At 43.4% G+C, this 16,756-nt stretch overlaps 1 protein-coding gene across 1 annotated transcript in view; it reads right to left on the minus strand.

Annotated features, from left to right (window-relative positions):
• Positions 1–11,152: 11,152 nt before the first annotated feature.
• The window catches only part of LOC124545760 (basic proline-rich protein-like), a 111,466-nt gene continuing 105,862 nt past the window's right edge, over positions 11,153–16,756 (minus strand). The window contains exon 7 of the mRNA XM_047124703.1: positions 11,153–11,247. Coding sequence (XP_046980659.1) covers positions 11,153–11,247 — 95 coding nt within the window. The remainder of the gene's footprint in view (positions 11,248–16,756) is intronic.

The following is a 16,756-nucleotide window of genomic DNA, read 5'->3' on the forward strand; positions in this document are numbered from 1 at the left end:
GTCGAACGCTTTTTCCAGTTCGACAAATCCTGTGAAAGTGTCTTGATTTTTCTTTAGCCTTGCTTCCATTATTAGCCGTAACGTCAGAATTGCCTCTCTCGTACATTTACTTTTCCTAAAGCCAAACTGATCGTCACCTAGCGCATTCTCAATTTTCTTTTCCATTCTTCTGTATATTATTCTTGTAAGCAGCTTCGATGCATGAGCTGTTAAGCTGATTGTGCGATAATTCTCGCACTTGTCAGCTCTTGCCGTCTTCGGAATTGTGTGGATGATGCTTTTCCGAAAGTCAGATGGTATATCGCCAGACTCATATGTTCTACACACCAACGTGAATAGTCGTTTTGTTGTCACTTCCCCCAATGATTTTAGAAATTCTGATGGAATGTTATCTATCCCTTCTGCCTTATTTGACCGTAAGTCCTCCAAAGCTCTTTTAAATTCCGATTCTAATACAGGATCCCCTATCTCTTCTAAATCGACTCCTGTTTCTTCTTCTATCACATCAGACAAATCTTCACCCTCACGGAGGCTTTCAATGTATCCTTTCCACCTATCTGCTCTCTCCTCTGCATTTAACAGTGGAATTGCCGTTGCACTCTTAATGTTACCACCGTTGCTTTTAACGTCACCAAAGGTTGTTTTGACTTTCCTGTATGCTGAGTCTGTCCTTCCGACAATCATATCTTTTTCGATGTCTTCACATTTTTCCTGCAGCCATTTCGTCTTAGCTTCCCTGCACTTTCTGTTTATTTCATTCCTCAGCGACTAGTATTTCTGTATTCCTGATTTTCCCGGAACATGTTTGTACTTCCTCCTTTCCATCAATCAACTGAAGTATTTCTTCTGTTACCCATGGTTTCTTCGCAGCTACCTTCTTTGTACCTATGTTTTCCTTCCCAACTTCTGTGATGGCCCTTTTTAGAGATGTCCATTCCTCTTCAACTGTACTGCCTACTGCGATATTCCTTATTGCTGTATCTATAGCGTTAGAGAACTTCAAACGTATCTCGTCATTCCTTAGTACTTCCGTATCCCTCTTCTTTGCGTATTGATTCTTCCCGACTAATGTCTTGAACCACAGAGGTAATTCCTGAAATTTGGTATTCTCGGCACTCTTGACTGTCGTTCTCGGAATGTTGGATTCTTTAACGACTTCCGAAATTGAATGTCCCATCCGACTAGCTCCAACTACCATTCCGCCATCAAACTTCGTTATTCGCTGGCGTACCGCTGTCATCACGTCGGAAACCTTTTCACATCAATAGCCCGAGTACCATGCCGTTTCATACCTTGTGTACGCTGTACTACCGCCTTCTGTATACGTGCATATCGCTGTTTGAGGACTTCTGTCGGCTCAGTGTAAAGTAATAAAATATATTAACTACTCGGTAGAACTGAACGAATGTGAGGGATGGTGTTGCCAGAGGCCTCAAAGTCGAAGACAGAAAGTTGGACGTCACATGCCGTGAGGTCATCATGAGTGCAGCGCCAAATGGAGCTGGTCTCTCAACACGAGGCAATTGAAGGAACGGGAAAACACAGGTTGTGTCAGTCAGCGAGTAGCTACGGTGCATTGTGGTGGCGATCTTCATTACGTCATGGCCGCAAATAAGATTTGGAGGACCGCACACGGCGACGAAGCGGAAGGAGGACACTCTATGACAGGTGCAGCCAGGAGTTTGGTGTTGTTCATAACATTGTTTCACATGCATGGTTTGCGTTCCAGACCTCAGGCAGCGCCGCCCGAAGGAGAGGAGGCGGTCGACTACGTTCAACTCCAGCAGCAGATGACCGCTAGCTACATTGTGCAAAAGACGAGAACGGAACCGTGTCAAGCAGCGGATGCAATTTCAACCACATTCAACGAAACTGCAAGGCGCAAAGTCACACGCTCCAAAGCGGAACTGCGACTGCATGGGGTTGTCTCTGCCCGACGACCGGCAGGTTACGTTCCGTTGATCTCACATATATCGCGCATCGGCGGCATCGTTTGTGATGGTGCCAAGAGCACGCTCCTGTCGAGCATATGAGAGCAGGTCGAGTCTCAATAGTGATTCTGGACGTCTTTTATGGTGTAGGGAGGCATAATGTTGCGTATTGACCTACAAATCTTTAAATACAGTACACTTACAGCGTTATTGAGACACCATACTCCTTTCCCATGTGTGTCTTTTCAAGGGGTGCATTCTGACGTGACTTCATTTTTATAGAGGCCAGTGAGCGAGAGCATCGAGCAGCACGGGTGGAGGAGCTCTTGAACGAGGGGATACTCTGCGAATGGGCCGGCCAGCCCAGCTCTTGGAAAACGTGTGGGATGCATTGAGGAGACATACTGCACCACATCCACATACACCAACGACCACCAACAATGTAATTTGCTACGAGCAAGTGTGCTAGTGTACACTACGTGACTAAAAGTATCTACACACCTGGCTGGAAATGATTTACAAATTAGTGGCGCCCTCCATCGATCCATCGATAATACTGCAATTCAATATGGTGTTAGTCCACCGTTAGTCTTGATACAGCTTCCACTCTCACAAGCACACGTTCGATCAGATGCTGGAAGGTTTCTTGGGCAATGGCAGCCCATTCTTCACGGAGTGCTGCACTCAGGAGAGGTATCGATGTCAGTCGTTGAGGCCTGGCATGATGTCGGCGTTCCAAAACATCCTAAAGTTGCAGGTGAGGACCCTGGGCACGTCAGTCCATTAAAAGGGTGCTGTTGTCGAGTAACCACTCCGCCACAGGCCGTGCATTATGAACAGGTGCTAGATCGTGTTGGGAGATGCAATCTCTAGCCCCGAATTGCTCTTCAACAGTGGGAAACAAGAAGGTGCTTAAAACATCGATGTAGGCCTGTGCTGTGATAGTGCTACGCAAAACAACAAGGGGTGCAAGCCGCCTCCATGAAAAACACGACTACACCATAACACCACCGTCTCCGAATTTTACTGTTGGAACTACACACGCTGGCAGATTACATTCACCGGACATACGCGTGCCATCGGGTCGCCACATTGGTACCTGGATTCGTCACTCCACACAACGTTTTCCCACTTTTCAATCGTCCAATGTTTACCCTCCTTACACCAAGCGAGGCGTCGTTTGGTATTTACCCGCGGGATGTGTAGCTTATGAGCAGCAACTCGACCGTGAAATCCAAGTTTTATCACCTCACGCCTAACTGTCATAATACTTTCAGTGGATCCTCGTGCAGTTTGGTAATCTTGTGTGCTGGACTGCATAGATGTCTGCCTATTACTCCTTATGACCCTCTTAAATTGTCGGCGGTCTCTGTCAGTCAACTTCCGAGGTCGGCCTGTACGCTTTTGTGCTGTACGTGCCTCTTCACGTTTCTACTTCACTTTCACATTGGAAACAATGGACCTAAGGATGTTTAAGAGTGGGGAAATCTAGCGTACTGGCGTATGACCCAAGTGACACCCAATCACTTGACCACGGTCGAAGTCCGTGATTCCGCGGAGCGCCCCATTTTGTTCCCTCACGATGTATAATGACTACTGAGGTCGTTGATATGGAGTACCTGGCAGTAAGTGGCAGCAAAATGCGCGTAATACGAAAAACGTATGTGTTCGGAGATGTCTGGATACTTTTGATCACATAGTTCATGTGAAAGGTACCAATGGGTCCATTAAGCATAATTTTCAATTTTTGGGACTCTTAGCAATGTTTACGTTAATAGCAAAATGTTCGTCCCATTTATTTACCTGTCCAATCTAACTCATGGAAAATAGAATGACCGGGCCAACTAAATCTTGGGAAATTAAAATGATTTTCAATATTCTGAAATTTATACGAGAACCGCTATAGGACCTCAGAAGAGCTATGGAAGCCTGTTTTCTGTGGGGACCTAGGGCATTTAAGTCTCCTTTACAGTGACGAGGTGAACCAGTTGCGAATATCAGTGTCTGGCTCTGTAATGATCCTCATCTTACCTCTCTCTCATTTAAAGATTTAGTTCCGTAAGCTGATGAATGAGGGATCGGCCGAGCGTTGTCGTTTTTTAGTCTGATGCAACGATCAATAATATGCTACGATTCGATCTGTAGTTAGAAACTTTCTCTGGTTTGAAGATATCTGCCTATTAGTAAACTGAAGACAACTCTGGCAAGAAAGCGTACGAATATTTGTTCAATTGCTTCCCACTTACACCGGTTAAGTATCAAAGATAACTCTCACTGTGGATGTCGGAAGAACAAAGATAGAGATGATACGTACTTGCTATTTTCTTGCAACCTTTTCTGGAAGCAAAAACGTTCACACGTAAATGTCATGAAAATTAAGACGCGTCTCCCAACAGGAGCGATGGTAATACCATTTCATAAACATACCCAGATATAGAAAGGTATCTTTGATTAGTATTTCATAGTAACGAGTTTTTATAATATTTGGTGTGCTGTCACCGTTTATATTAACACTTCAATGTGTTCGTGTACTTTGATCAAACACTTTTGTGGTTCCTTCCTGTATTCTCTGTAGAGGTACAGTTTGTCATGTCAAGACTTTTGTTGTGTGTGCGTTATGTGTCTATTCAGTTACCGTAAAATAGACATATTACTGGGCAGACTTTTTCTGTATACATTTTTTTAATGTTTGTACCCAGATGATAGTGACATGCTTAAATAAACCAAAGACAAATAAATGGTAATTATAATTAATATCTGTGAACCATAAAGATAGAGCATTCTCTGTGAAATACTTACAGCTTCGATAAAAACCGACCTTATGGTGAGTTCAAAACCTTTTCCTCATGAAAAATGTACTAAATTTATTTTGAAGAAATCACATTGATCCCTGTTTTGATAGACATATAGGTTGGATCGCAAAGCGCGTCCTACTTTCTGCTGGTCAGTGCTTGTCAAAAGGCAGAGTATTTAGCAAAATCTTTGTAGCGCTCGCAGGAAAAACGACAGTCGACCATACAACACAGGATTAACAGCAGACCTGTCGGGTGTGCAGGTAATTGGCACACACACACACACACACACACACACACACACACACACACACAGAGAGAGAGAGAGAGAGAGAGAGAGAGAGAGAGAGAGAGAGAGAACTGGTAAAAAACGCAACTCTGTTTTTGTTAAGGCCGCTGGGTTGCAAGCCCCGCTCGCCGGATAATCTCTTGGAAAAGCGCACACTGGAAAAACAAATTGCCGCCTGTGTTGACAGTCGTAATTGTTAACTGTTTACACAAAAGGTAATATAAAAAAGCAACATGTGCAGCTGCAACGCTCGACAATACGGTGCACGCGCCTCACTACTAAATCTTCCCCGCGACTCCCTCCCTCTTTCCACTTCGCCCACGCACCCTCGTTGGACCACCAGAAGCGCCAGGTGACGTTCACAGCACAGCGCGAACAAACAGAAGAAAAAGAAAATCGAAGGGGGAGAGCAGGCGATCAAAAGTAGTTTGCTCCCTACGGTCACCATTATAGCAGAATTAGGGCGGATATTGCCCTATTTAAAGACAGAAATTGGTCGTAATGATAGGCGGCGGGCCTTTTAACAGCAGGTGGCAATTACCACTTAGGAGGAATGCTGTTGATGGAAGTGTGTATAAGAGATCCAGGTACAGCGACACGAGAACACTTGGCTTAGTTCTGCTGCCAAAGTTTCAACCGGTGTTTTCTCATCTTAATCTAAGATTGACTGAATTTTTATTAATTTCTTGTCAGAACTTAATAATATTAAATAGGAAATACTTTCTGACGGTTTGCAAATCATATTTATTTGCGATATTACTGTACCCTTTGTTGTCAAGAAGAACGATGAATGGTTCGTTCGTACATGCTAGCGGCATTGAGTTCATTTGTTTGCCACGGATTGCTGTTTAAGATAAGGTACGAGACCCTCATACCCCCGCGGTCAAGAGGCGTTTTAGGTCTGTGTCACGTGCCTGACAGAGCGGTAGCCCTTTTCATTGGCTCTCACGTGGCGTTATGACGCCGTAGTCCTACGCACCTTACCAGCCTATTGCTAGAGGCCCTTACATCACACTCTCTCTCAGCATCTATCCACCTTTCCCAAGTCCCGCGTCGGCCGGTGTGGCCGTGCGGTTCTAGGCGCTTCAGTCTGGAACCGCGTGACCGCTACGGTCGCAGGTTCGAATCCTGCCTCGGGCATGGATGTCTGTGATGTCCTTAGGTTAGTTAGGTTTAAGTAGTTCTAAGTTCTAGGGGACTGATGACCACAGCTGTTAAGTCCTATAGTGCTCAGAGCCATTTGAACCAAGTTCCGCAGCCCTCGTTTTACTTCCGCCACTTTTTCCTCGAACTGAGCTACGCCCGTACTGCGATACTGCCAGCACACTTGACTTCTACGAAGGCGACCTATGGTTTCTTTCAGCAACACAGGACACCGAATGTGGTTGAGGGGAAGCATGCCCTCGTCGACTGGCGTGCCGTTTGGGGATCGGTGTGCGCTACTTATCTTGATGCTGCCGTCCAGTCTGCATGGTATCTTACTGTTAGTGGGAAGCAAGTATATCGATCACGTCTTCACAGGATTCACCTCGCAGACACCCATTTGTGTGTCGCCTGTGATGCTTTGGACACAGACAAGCACTGCCTAGTGTGCAGATCGGTGAGAGGTGTCTGTTTCTTGGTGCGACAGATGTTGTCCCTAAGTACACGTACGACTTAGTTCAAATGGCTCTGAGCACTATGGGACTCAACTGCTGAGGTCATCAGTCCCCTAGAACTTAGGACTAGTTAAACCTAACTAACCTAAGGACATCACACACATCCATGCCCGAGGCAGGATTTGAACCTGTGAGCGTAGCGGTCGCGTGGTTCCAGACTGAAGCGCCTAGAACCGCTCGGCCACTCGGGCCGGCACCCGTACGATTCATCATATACGTACTCAACTGCTCCTCTTTCCGAACGTGGGATACTTCCCGCAAGCGAGAACGAGCTCTGTGAAGTACATTTGTGGACACGCAGTTCACACATTTGTGACCAGCCCGGGTTGCGACCCCTGCCCACTTTGCCAATAAATAAAAGGGGTGGGGTAAGGCAATCACTCGCTTACAGCAGGAAATCCGGTTTCGAATCCTGGTCCGGCACAAATTTTCACTGTCGTCACAACTTTATACAGCTGATAGTTGTTCACATTCACAAGTACGGATACATTTGCTGTATATTAACTTGGTCATGAACCAGCTTTCGGTTTCTCAAGCCATTGTCAAGTGATGAAAGAATGCCGCAAGCACAAATAACGTACGACCTACACGGATATTATTTACACGAAATATACAAAAGACACAAAAATGGCGACATTTAGAGCGTTTCAAAGGAAAGTATAACATTTTTATGTCACATTTAACTCAATGTCTGAATCTCATTACATTCAACATATGAAAAATAAAGTTGAGCTTACAATTGAATTCTAATATTCATATAACTAAAACTTAAACTAACAGAGTGGAGAAAAGAAGCAGAGTTGTATCATTTAATATTGAGATGGCATTCTGTGCCAATTGTTTATTGATTTCAAATACCGGATCGTTATAATTAAACTGACGGTATTTCGAGTGCTGTAGTACGAGCTGTATACATTTCAGGACGTTGAAACATTGTAGATATGATCATTAATCGATGCACTCAGGCAGTATGCTGAAAAAAGTGATAGTTCCATTTTCTATGACCAGGTGAAGATACGGCGCTGTAAGCAATCATATCTGAAATGTTTCCTGTTTTGAGGTTAGCTTGCTGTTTGTCGCATGGCGACGTGTATTGAGCGAACCGATTAACGAGCATTCGATGATGTTGCAGCGTCCTGCTATGTATACAATCCATTTTGCAGCTCTCGGAACACCGTCGGTTTAATTGTAACGTTTCTATAAAATGGAAATGAGCGTTGGGCGTTATTGGCCGGGAGGCCCCTTACGGGGCAGCTCCGGCCGCCTTGGTGCAGGTCTTACTGTATTCGACGCCACATTGGGCGACCTGCGGGCCGGATGGGGATGAAATGATGATGAATACAGCACATCACCCAGTCGCTGAGCGGAGAAAATCCCCGACCCAGCCGGGAATCGAACCCGGGCCCGTAGGACGGCAATCCGTCACGCTGACCACTTTTTAAAAAAAAAATCTCATTTTGTTCTATATTGTACGTTGACTTCGTTCGTAGCGTACGTCCGATGACACTCGTTCAGGTTATTCGTTGATCCGTTCAGTCAGTTTTCTTATTACGGAGGGTAGCTAACCCTGTGAGCGAACACGCTTCTTTTTTTTTCTAAATCTCGTTTTGTTCGCTTTTGTTCGTTGCATCTGCTCGGGGCGGACGTCGTAAGACATCCGTTTAAGTTCGTTGTTGATCGATTATCTCAGTTTTTTTATTATAAAGGGGTGCTAACCCTCTGACCGAACACGCTGAGCTAGCGTGCCGGCACCACTCAGCTATCGGGGCGGACAACGTTCCGTTATTATCAGCAGGGTCATTTTTCTGCTGTTGTCGACTGTTTATAAAAGTTCACAGTCTAAATAGTATGGGTGATTTTCTATTAACCACCAACATGACGTAGACTGAAAAACTCAATAATATCTTTCATCTACATTAACTTAAACTGTAGTTAAACAAAAATTGGATCACTACTGAGTATTCTATTTTTCACATGTTGGTAACTGTAATGATATCCACCGAAAAATAATCTCATCGTGTTGAGTTAGATGCAACTATTTCTGCGTGATGCGAAAAGTGATACTTCCCTTTGTAAACACTTCGCATGTCACCATTTTTGTATCTTTAGTATTTTCTGTATTAGTAATATCTGTGTAAGTCACACGTCATTTTATCTGCACTTGTGATCTTCAGTTATCGCTTGATGATAGCAGATGAACCCGAAAACCAATTAATGACCACATAAATAGAATTAATCAGATCAGAAAATTGTTTGCAATTCTTTATTAAAGCGTATTATTAAATGTGTTACTTGCCTGTTTTAAATTCCTAAAAAAATGGCTCTAAGCACTATGGGACTTAACATGTGAGGTCATTAGTCCCCTAGACTTAGAACTACTTAAACCTAACTAAACAGCCGGCGTTGGTGGCCGAGCGGTTCTAGGCGCTACAGTTTCGAACCGCGCGACCGCTACGGACGCCGGTTCGAATCCTGCCTTGGGCATGGATGTGTGTGATGTCTTTAGGTTAGTTAGGTTTTAGTAGTTCTAAGTTTTAGGGGACTGATAACCTCAGAAGTTAAGTCCCGTAGCGCTCAGAGCCATTTGAACCATGTGAACCTAACTAAACTAAGGACATCACACACATCTACGCTCGAGGCAGGATTCGAACCTGTGATCGTAGCAGCAGCGCGGTTCCGGACTGAAGCGCCTAGAACCGCTCGATCACAGAGGCCGGCTTACAATCCCCTTGTATATGAGTTTCAAAAAGGAAGGGGAAAGTACACTGGCCGAGATGAATGTGTTATCAGTTGTAGATACAACCAATACTGATTTCATACATTACGCCGTTACGGATTTTCTATCGTTATCATCAGTTATTGGTCTTCATCCACAGCGTAATGATTTCCTCCCATCTCCACGAACTACAGTCTTCCGCTATACGCATCCATGTTGGTCCTGTGTGTTTTCTAATGTCATTTATCCACCTTCTCAGTTCCCTGAAATCTTAAATAGAAATTTGTTGGTACACCCATCAACCATGCAGCTATGTACATATTTTACTCACCTCCATTGTGTCTTCATGAACCCATCTTCGACTTTAGCTTGTACTGTCAACCATTAGATTGTTTTTGACTGAATTTCATATTGAAAATTCGTAATTCAGAGCTACAAAACTAAAATTAATACACTGATTGAAAACTTTCCGTTGAACATTCACTGGAAGCTAAGTTCTGACTGCTCCTTAGTTTACCTATTTTAAGGAAGCTATGACGTAACATTGTGGCGGAATATAAGACTGAGTCATCTTACCTGAAGAACATTTATAGGGTAGTTACCTTTGCCTAAAAGCAGCAGGAAGAGCGCCTACGACGCCATCAGACACCGGCATGCCAGCTGTGCAGTTTCCCGCCACGTGCCGTCATTATTTTGACTCCTCTGAGTCGTCCTCACAGAGGAGACAGAATAATGACACCACGTAAGCAGGCAGCGGCTCATCCGCACTGGTTTCTTCTCTACTTACCAGACGACTGCAGCTGAGGGCCAAGATCACTCACAGAGTCACTAAACATTATTGAAAATAGAACGTATGGGAGCGTTATTCGCAATGCGGTTTGTTAACTAACTTATTGGTTTAGAATGTTGAAGTGAAAGTGTGAGCGCGCGCGCGGGCGCGCTTGCGTGGCTATACTGGCAATTCGGCAATCACACAAAATCTCCCAAAACCTTTCTTGACTGGGAACATTGCTCTTCAGAGGGAAAGACCCATTCGGGAATCAAACCGGTATTCCTCTCCGTTTCTTATGTGTGTTGATTGGTGGCGAGTTCCAGAGTGCACAGTGGAGCCCATGTAGTTGTCTAGTACTAGAAACGATGCAGGCAATGTCTAGACAAAAATCTTACCCTTGATGTAAATCCGTGAAGGGGAAACAATGAAGGTTACAAACCGTGGACAAAACCTCGTTCCCTTCCTTTCGCTATCCAGCACAAAGGAGCACCTTCGTTAAGAAAATGTCTCTATTATACGGGTCTGCGCGCCATCATGCACGAAAAGTTATTATTTTTTCAAATGGGGAATTTACATTTGCTCTGTAAAGAAGCAAGGTTCGTATATGTGTACAATGCTAAAACCAATGACACACATAGAAAAATGTATATAGTAAGCCCTCACACGCTTATTGATCAAGTAAGGATATGCAGTGTCCGAAATCTTATACTGCTTCGATTCACGTTTTCTAAGAAACGAAATGATGAAGTACGTTTCTTAGAAAAATCTCAAAGATCGCTAAGTTTGTGTAATATATCTATGAGAGACTTGCAACACTAAAATTCCATGTCATTTGCTCTTCTTTGTAGCAGGCAGTGTTCGCACAAGCTGCTTTTTGTAAGGCTTCACCGAAGTTCCAACACTTGGCTGAGAATGGGATTTGTGAGGGCTTCGTGCAAACGCTTCCCGTATTCGGAAGAGGTTTTCATCTACTGTTCGTGTGGGGCATCGTTCGCTAACTTGAAAATGCAGTTTCCTCCAACTTTTGTTCTTTTTCCATCGACATATTTTTGTGTGATGAAGGGACCCCCCAAGAGAGTGGTGTAAAACCTGAAACACGGAACGTCAATAGCAGATTCACTTTTTACAAATTTTAGCACACGAAACGGTTCGTTTTAGAAACACACACACAGACACACACACACACACACACACACACACACACACACAAATTTAGACTTTTGTCTGGGACAATGGAAAATATTTTCCCAGGAAAGAACTGAGAACAGTTTCATTCTTCGAGTCCGAGCAAGGTTTCCAGGATGTTGCCTCAGTTGCAAGACAAGTGTTGAAACTGGTAATCCTATCCCATTTATTCATAATTGGTGCTCTACACTTGCTCCATTAGCAGGCCAACTGGTAATTCGCTGTCGCGACCTAGTGGATTGAATACATTCCTTAGAATTGGAAGAAAGGTCTGTACTTATTAGAAAATGCAGTGTACAACTGGCATATACACGCTATGTAATTTCTACCTGTGATAAAAGTACGAAATCTGCCACATGTAACTCTTCAATATACGGCTCATTCATCTAGAATACAGATGGGTGGCGAAAGCCGTAACATTTTATTTCTTGTTTCCCTAGTCCTTGTTACTTCAGGACTTCATAGTTGCTTTTGTTTTTCTTCACACTGTTTACAAACACTTTTTTACTCAGTGCTGCCACTATACCTCAGAGATTCTTACTGATGAATCCAGATACTCATTAAACATGACAAATTAGCAGAAGATACTGAGTGGAAGAGAAGTGCTTAAATTCCCTTCCTCTGTGACATACATAAACATCAGCTCACTTACTTAAAAAAAATACATAGCCTTTTCTATAAACAAGAAACTTACTCAAATGTTGACACAATACATACAATTGGGCTCATCCTGGGGGGACATTGGCAACGAGTTGTACAAGTAAGTTATGGTATTAAGACTGCTCCGTCTTCTACATATGGAAAACTGAGAAGTTTACAGCAACGTTTTAATGAGCATGTAGACGCTTTCATACTCAATCATTACGACATATAACAGCACAACTGCTAGGTGACAGACACAAAATATATAAATAAAAAACGGCCAACTATCCTTCACACCGCACTTTAAGGTTCAAAATTAGATTTACTGGATGGAACATCATTCTAAACGCTCTCAATGGATGGAATTACACTGACGGAAAAATATCGCAGCACCAAAATGTAATTAATGCAGAGTAATGGAATTTCGAGAAAGTATTTGTCTACGTAACATATTTAAGTAATTAACACTGCAAGGTCACAGGTTAATGTACGCTTGAGGTAAGCCATTGCAAATGGGAAATGCTGGTCCATTAACAACCAGTGTGCCCACCAGAATGATGGATGCAAGCACGCAAACGTGCATGCATTGTGTTGTACAGGGGCCGGATACCGTGTTATGGAATGGAATTCAGTGCCTGTTCTACTAGGTTCGTCAATACAGGTACAGTTAGCGCTAGTTTTGGATGACGCTGGACTTATCCAATTGTGCTCCACTGGTGACAGATCTGGTGATCGAGCAGGCCAAAGCAACATGTCGACACTTTGTAGAGCACGTTGACTTACAACACTGACATGTGAGCGTTATCCTATTGGAAAACACCCCCCGGAACGCTGTTTGTGAATGGCAGCACAACAGGTCGTATCACCAGATTTACGTCCAACACCAGACCGTAACTCTATCTATAGGTCCTGTGGTATCGATAGCTACGATGCCACAACGTAGGTGCGCTCTCGTAGGTTGGCACTACGAGAGTGGACGAACAACGCCGACGACAGCGCCCTCTAGCAGGCGCTGTGCAGCTCTACGAGCGCCGCTCCAGATTCAGCCCATTTGATCACGAGTAGACGACCAAGCAACATGGTTTCTATCTCATAGTGGGTGAGCCACTACAGATTTTGCCTGTGTAACTTATGTTAGCTTTGATGCATTCGGCTTCGCACCTAAGTGCTTCTCAGTACAAAGTCATGTATGTTTAGTATTGTGTTAAGATAGAGTAAAACCACTTCTACTGTAATTGGAGCACCTAGAGTTCTACCTCACCTGTTCCTCCTAGCTTCCTACATTCGGCCTACCCTCTAAATTACAGGAGCAGACCCGTGTGCCACCTTCTAGGTGGGGTACAAAAAGTCCAGTGTGTCTTGGACGCAAACAGTTTGGTTGCAGTCCCTCAACTGACTTCCTATCCAACACACGGCAGTTACTGGCACCATGGCGGAACCAGCTTTCATCAGAAAACCTATCTCCTCCACCCCGCCCTCCAATGAGCTCTCGCTTGAATCCATTCAAGTCGCAAATGGCGGTGATATGGGGTCAGTGGAATGCACGCTCCATGGCGTCGGGCTCGGAGGTTTAGTAACTGATTTGTAACAGTTCACCGTGTCGCTGTGGTGCCAACTGCTGCTCATATTGCTGCTGCCGATGCAGTGCGATGTGCCAGAGCTGTACTCCGAATACGATGGTCTCTCCCATCTCAGTAGCGCCACGTGGCAGTCCGAGGCGCCAACTTCTCACGACCGTACAGTCGCGTGATCACCTCTGCCAGCAGTCACGTACTGTGGCTTCATTACTGTCAAGTCTTCCTGCAATATTCCAGAAGGAACATCCGGCTCACTGTAGCCCGGTTACACGACCTCGTTCAAGCTCGTTCGGATGTTGATAAAGGCGTCTTTATTGCCTTAAATACATTCTTGGCTAACTTCAAGCAACCATGCCCTTGGTGAAAGATAATTGAAGCTCACGACCGTTACAGCGTGTATTTAAAGTAAACCTGATTAGCATCCCCATAATGACGTTACTAGCGCCACTTTTATGCGCCTGGCGTGAAATATGAATAGCAATCTTTCAGATGTAGGTAGACGCCTACCAACTTTCTTTTTTGTCGTACAGCTCCTTGGTGTTGTGATTTTTCCGTCAGTGTACATAAAATAACAAACAGCTAACTCTCCTTTACACCGCATTTACAGATTCAAAATAAGATTTATTGTTCGGAACATAGTTCTACATGCCCTCAATGAATAAAATGTTTAGTTAAAACAGGGAAAGACTTACATATCAAAGATCAACACCTTCCTACATGCTGACATTTTTTCAAGAAGTTGCGCACTTGCATTGTGACAATCAGAAAAAAAGCGTTATTGTCTGGATCAATGAGTCACAAATTGCGGTAATGTGATGTCGTCTGTACGTCTGGGTGTCATCAACCACTGACACGGTCAAGTCTGCGAGATAGTAGACACAAAAACAGTTGAACAATAGCGGTTTCAGGGCAGAAGGAAAAGCGTGCCACGCCAATACTCATAGGGAAAAAAGTCTCTGCAACAGTCCGGACGAGTAGTGAGTAGTAGGGCAACTGGGAAATTTATTCCGGAAATACAGGTACTCCGTGTATGGGTGTAAGGAAATGTTATTAAAGTGTAGTTTACCGTTCTCGCTGGGCTCCAACAATCCCTTCAAGGCAGTCCCAGTGTCAGCCTACCTGTAACATGCCAATCCCGTCATCAGAGAGCTTATCGTAATCGTATGCAACAATTACGACAACAAATTCATTACATATTTTAACAGAACAAGACATATGTGCAGCTATTCACATTACACAGCATATCCTGGAGGAAAGGTCAATATTCAGGTATGTTACAGGATCGATCATTCGAAGCAAAACAGTATACCAAACGTTGGCTCTGATTGATACCTTAAGATCTATGAACACTTGCTCGTCTTCACATGCGAAACACATCTCTTCTGATAAGAACAAGCGTTCATAGCTCTTACAGTTTGCATTTTAAACTCCATGTTGGCTAGAAAATATTTTCTTGTTTACGTCCTTATTAAACCAGCACTCCCCCCCCCCCCCCCCCGCCCCTCCCCCCAATAAAAAAGCGGGGAGGAAGGGAAGAAATTTGTTTCACAGCATCGGAGATGAAGAAATAGTTTAGCTCCGTCATGAATTACGTTAAGAGGTATATCTTTTTATCTCTTTATGGTGACTAGTTTCTGACATCTATGCCAATTTTCAAACCATCCTACAAAGAAAATTACAGTAGGCGTGACAATTTTATACAAACGAGGTACCCATATTTGCAAAAGAATTGTATTACACTAATATAAGGCAAACAAATGTGTTATGGTTGTTTAGTTTTATGAGTTGCCTTGCCAATTACTTACCGTACCGTGTGTCAGCACAGGCGAAAGCGTTTGTACAAAAATTCCCCATGCCGTGACCATCAAAACGCCATTATGACCGACTCAACAACAGCAAATAGACCACATAGGACGGACATTAGAGAATCACTGTGCAGACACACTAGTGGTTACCACGTGAAACTCTAGATGCCGCAGACATCGGTGTAACATGTTTTGCGACTAAACTAAACATTTTTTCTTTCGTTAACTTAATGTAGACTTAAAACTCTCCAGTGTCAAATACGTTTTTGGCTGAAACCACTCATTGATCTACAGTGGGTCGAATTACACCCAAATGATTTGAGTTATTGCATGACATCACGCCACCTGCAGAGGATCGTATCATGAGCTACGCTCAGTAGTTATACTGCTATGCATTACATATATTCGATAGTTTATTTTCAGTCGTCTAATGAAGAAGAGAAGTGTCTTCTTTCATGTAAAACATTGTGGAACAGTTTTACATACGGTGAGCGAAAATTATATTTGATTATAATAACTTAAAACCACAACCCGCGATATTACGCGCAAAGAATCAAAAGTAGAAATAAACAACCAGGACATAGTAAATAACCTACAGACCAGCCATATACAAAAGATTTACTTAGTTTTATGTACTGTGCTCTATTGGGCAAATATTAATTCTCCTTTTATTGCAAATTAAGTCCATAGCGTAAGTGGTGTGACAGCACGTATGGTTATTGAAAAGGTAAGCACCGCCGACTGGCGAAAACCAGATGAAATAGGCAAAATGATTTTTTATAATATATCATAAAAATAACAAGTCCTTTCTTTAACAGATGAAAATTCTTATTATACAACTCAAATCAGATCCTCAGTGCAAACTGGTGCGAGAGCACATCTCCATACTAAAGCGTAATTAGGTGACGATAAAACCGACGTTTGACGTAAACCAGATAAACGAGCAAAAATTGCTTTATTTAAAAATCTTTAAAATACTTTATAAAAATAGCAGATCCTTCGTTATTGCTGATTAATTCTCTTAATATGTGGATAAACTCCTCCCTTGAAGCGGCGAGTTAGCATGCGCAATATTGGTTCAAATAGCTCTGAGCACTAAGGGACTTAACATCTGAGGTCATCAGTCCCCTAGAACTTAGAACTACTTAAACCTAACCTAAGGACATGACACACATCCATGCCCGAGGCAGGATTCGAACCTGCGACCGTAGCGGTTGCGCGGTTCCGGACTGAAGAACCTACTTAGAGTTCTACAATACCTGAGGTAACATGTTTTCCCATTACAACTTACAGACCACAGTAATAACACTTTTTATATTCATTTTTCCAAGAAGCAAAATTTCTTTTATGCTGCTCATTCAGCAATTAATAGTTGGTCTAATGTGGTTT

Source organism: Schistocerca americana, chromosome 8 (assembly GCF_021461395.2).
Source record: "Schistocerca americana isolate TAMUIC-IGC-003095 chromosome 8, iqSchAmer2.1, whole genome shotgun sequence".
NCBI classification, from domain to species: domain Eukaryota; kingdom Metazoa; phylum Arthropoda; class Insecta; order Orthoptera; family Acrididae; genus Schistocerca; species Schistocerca americana.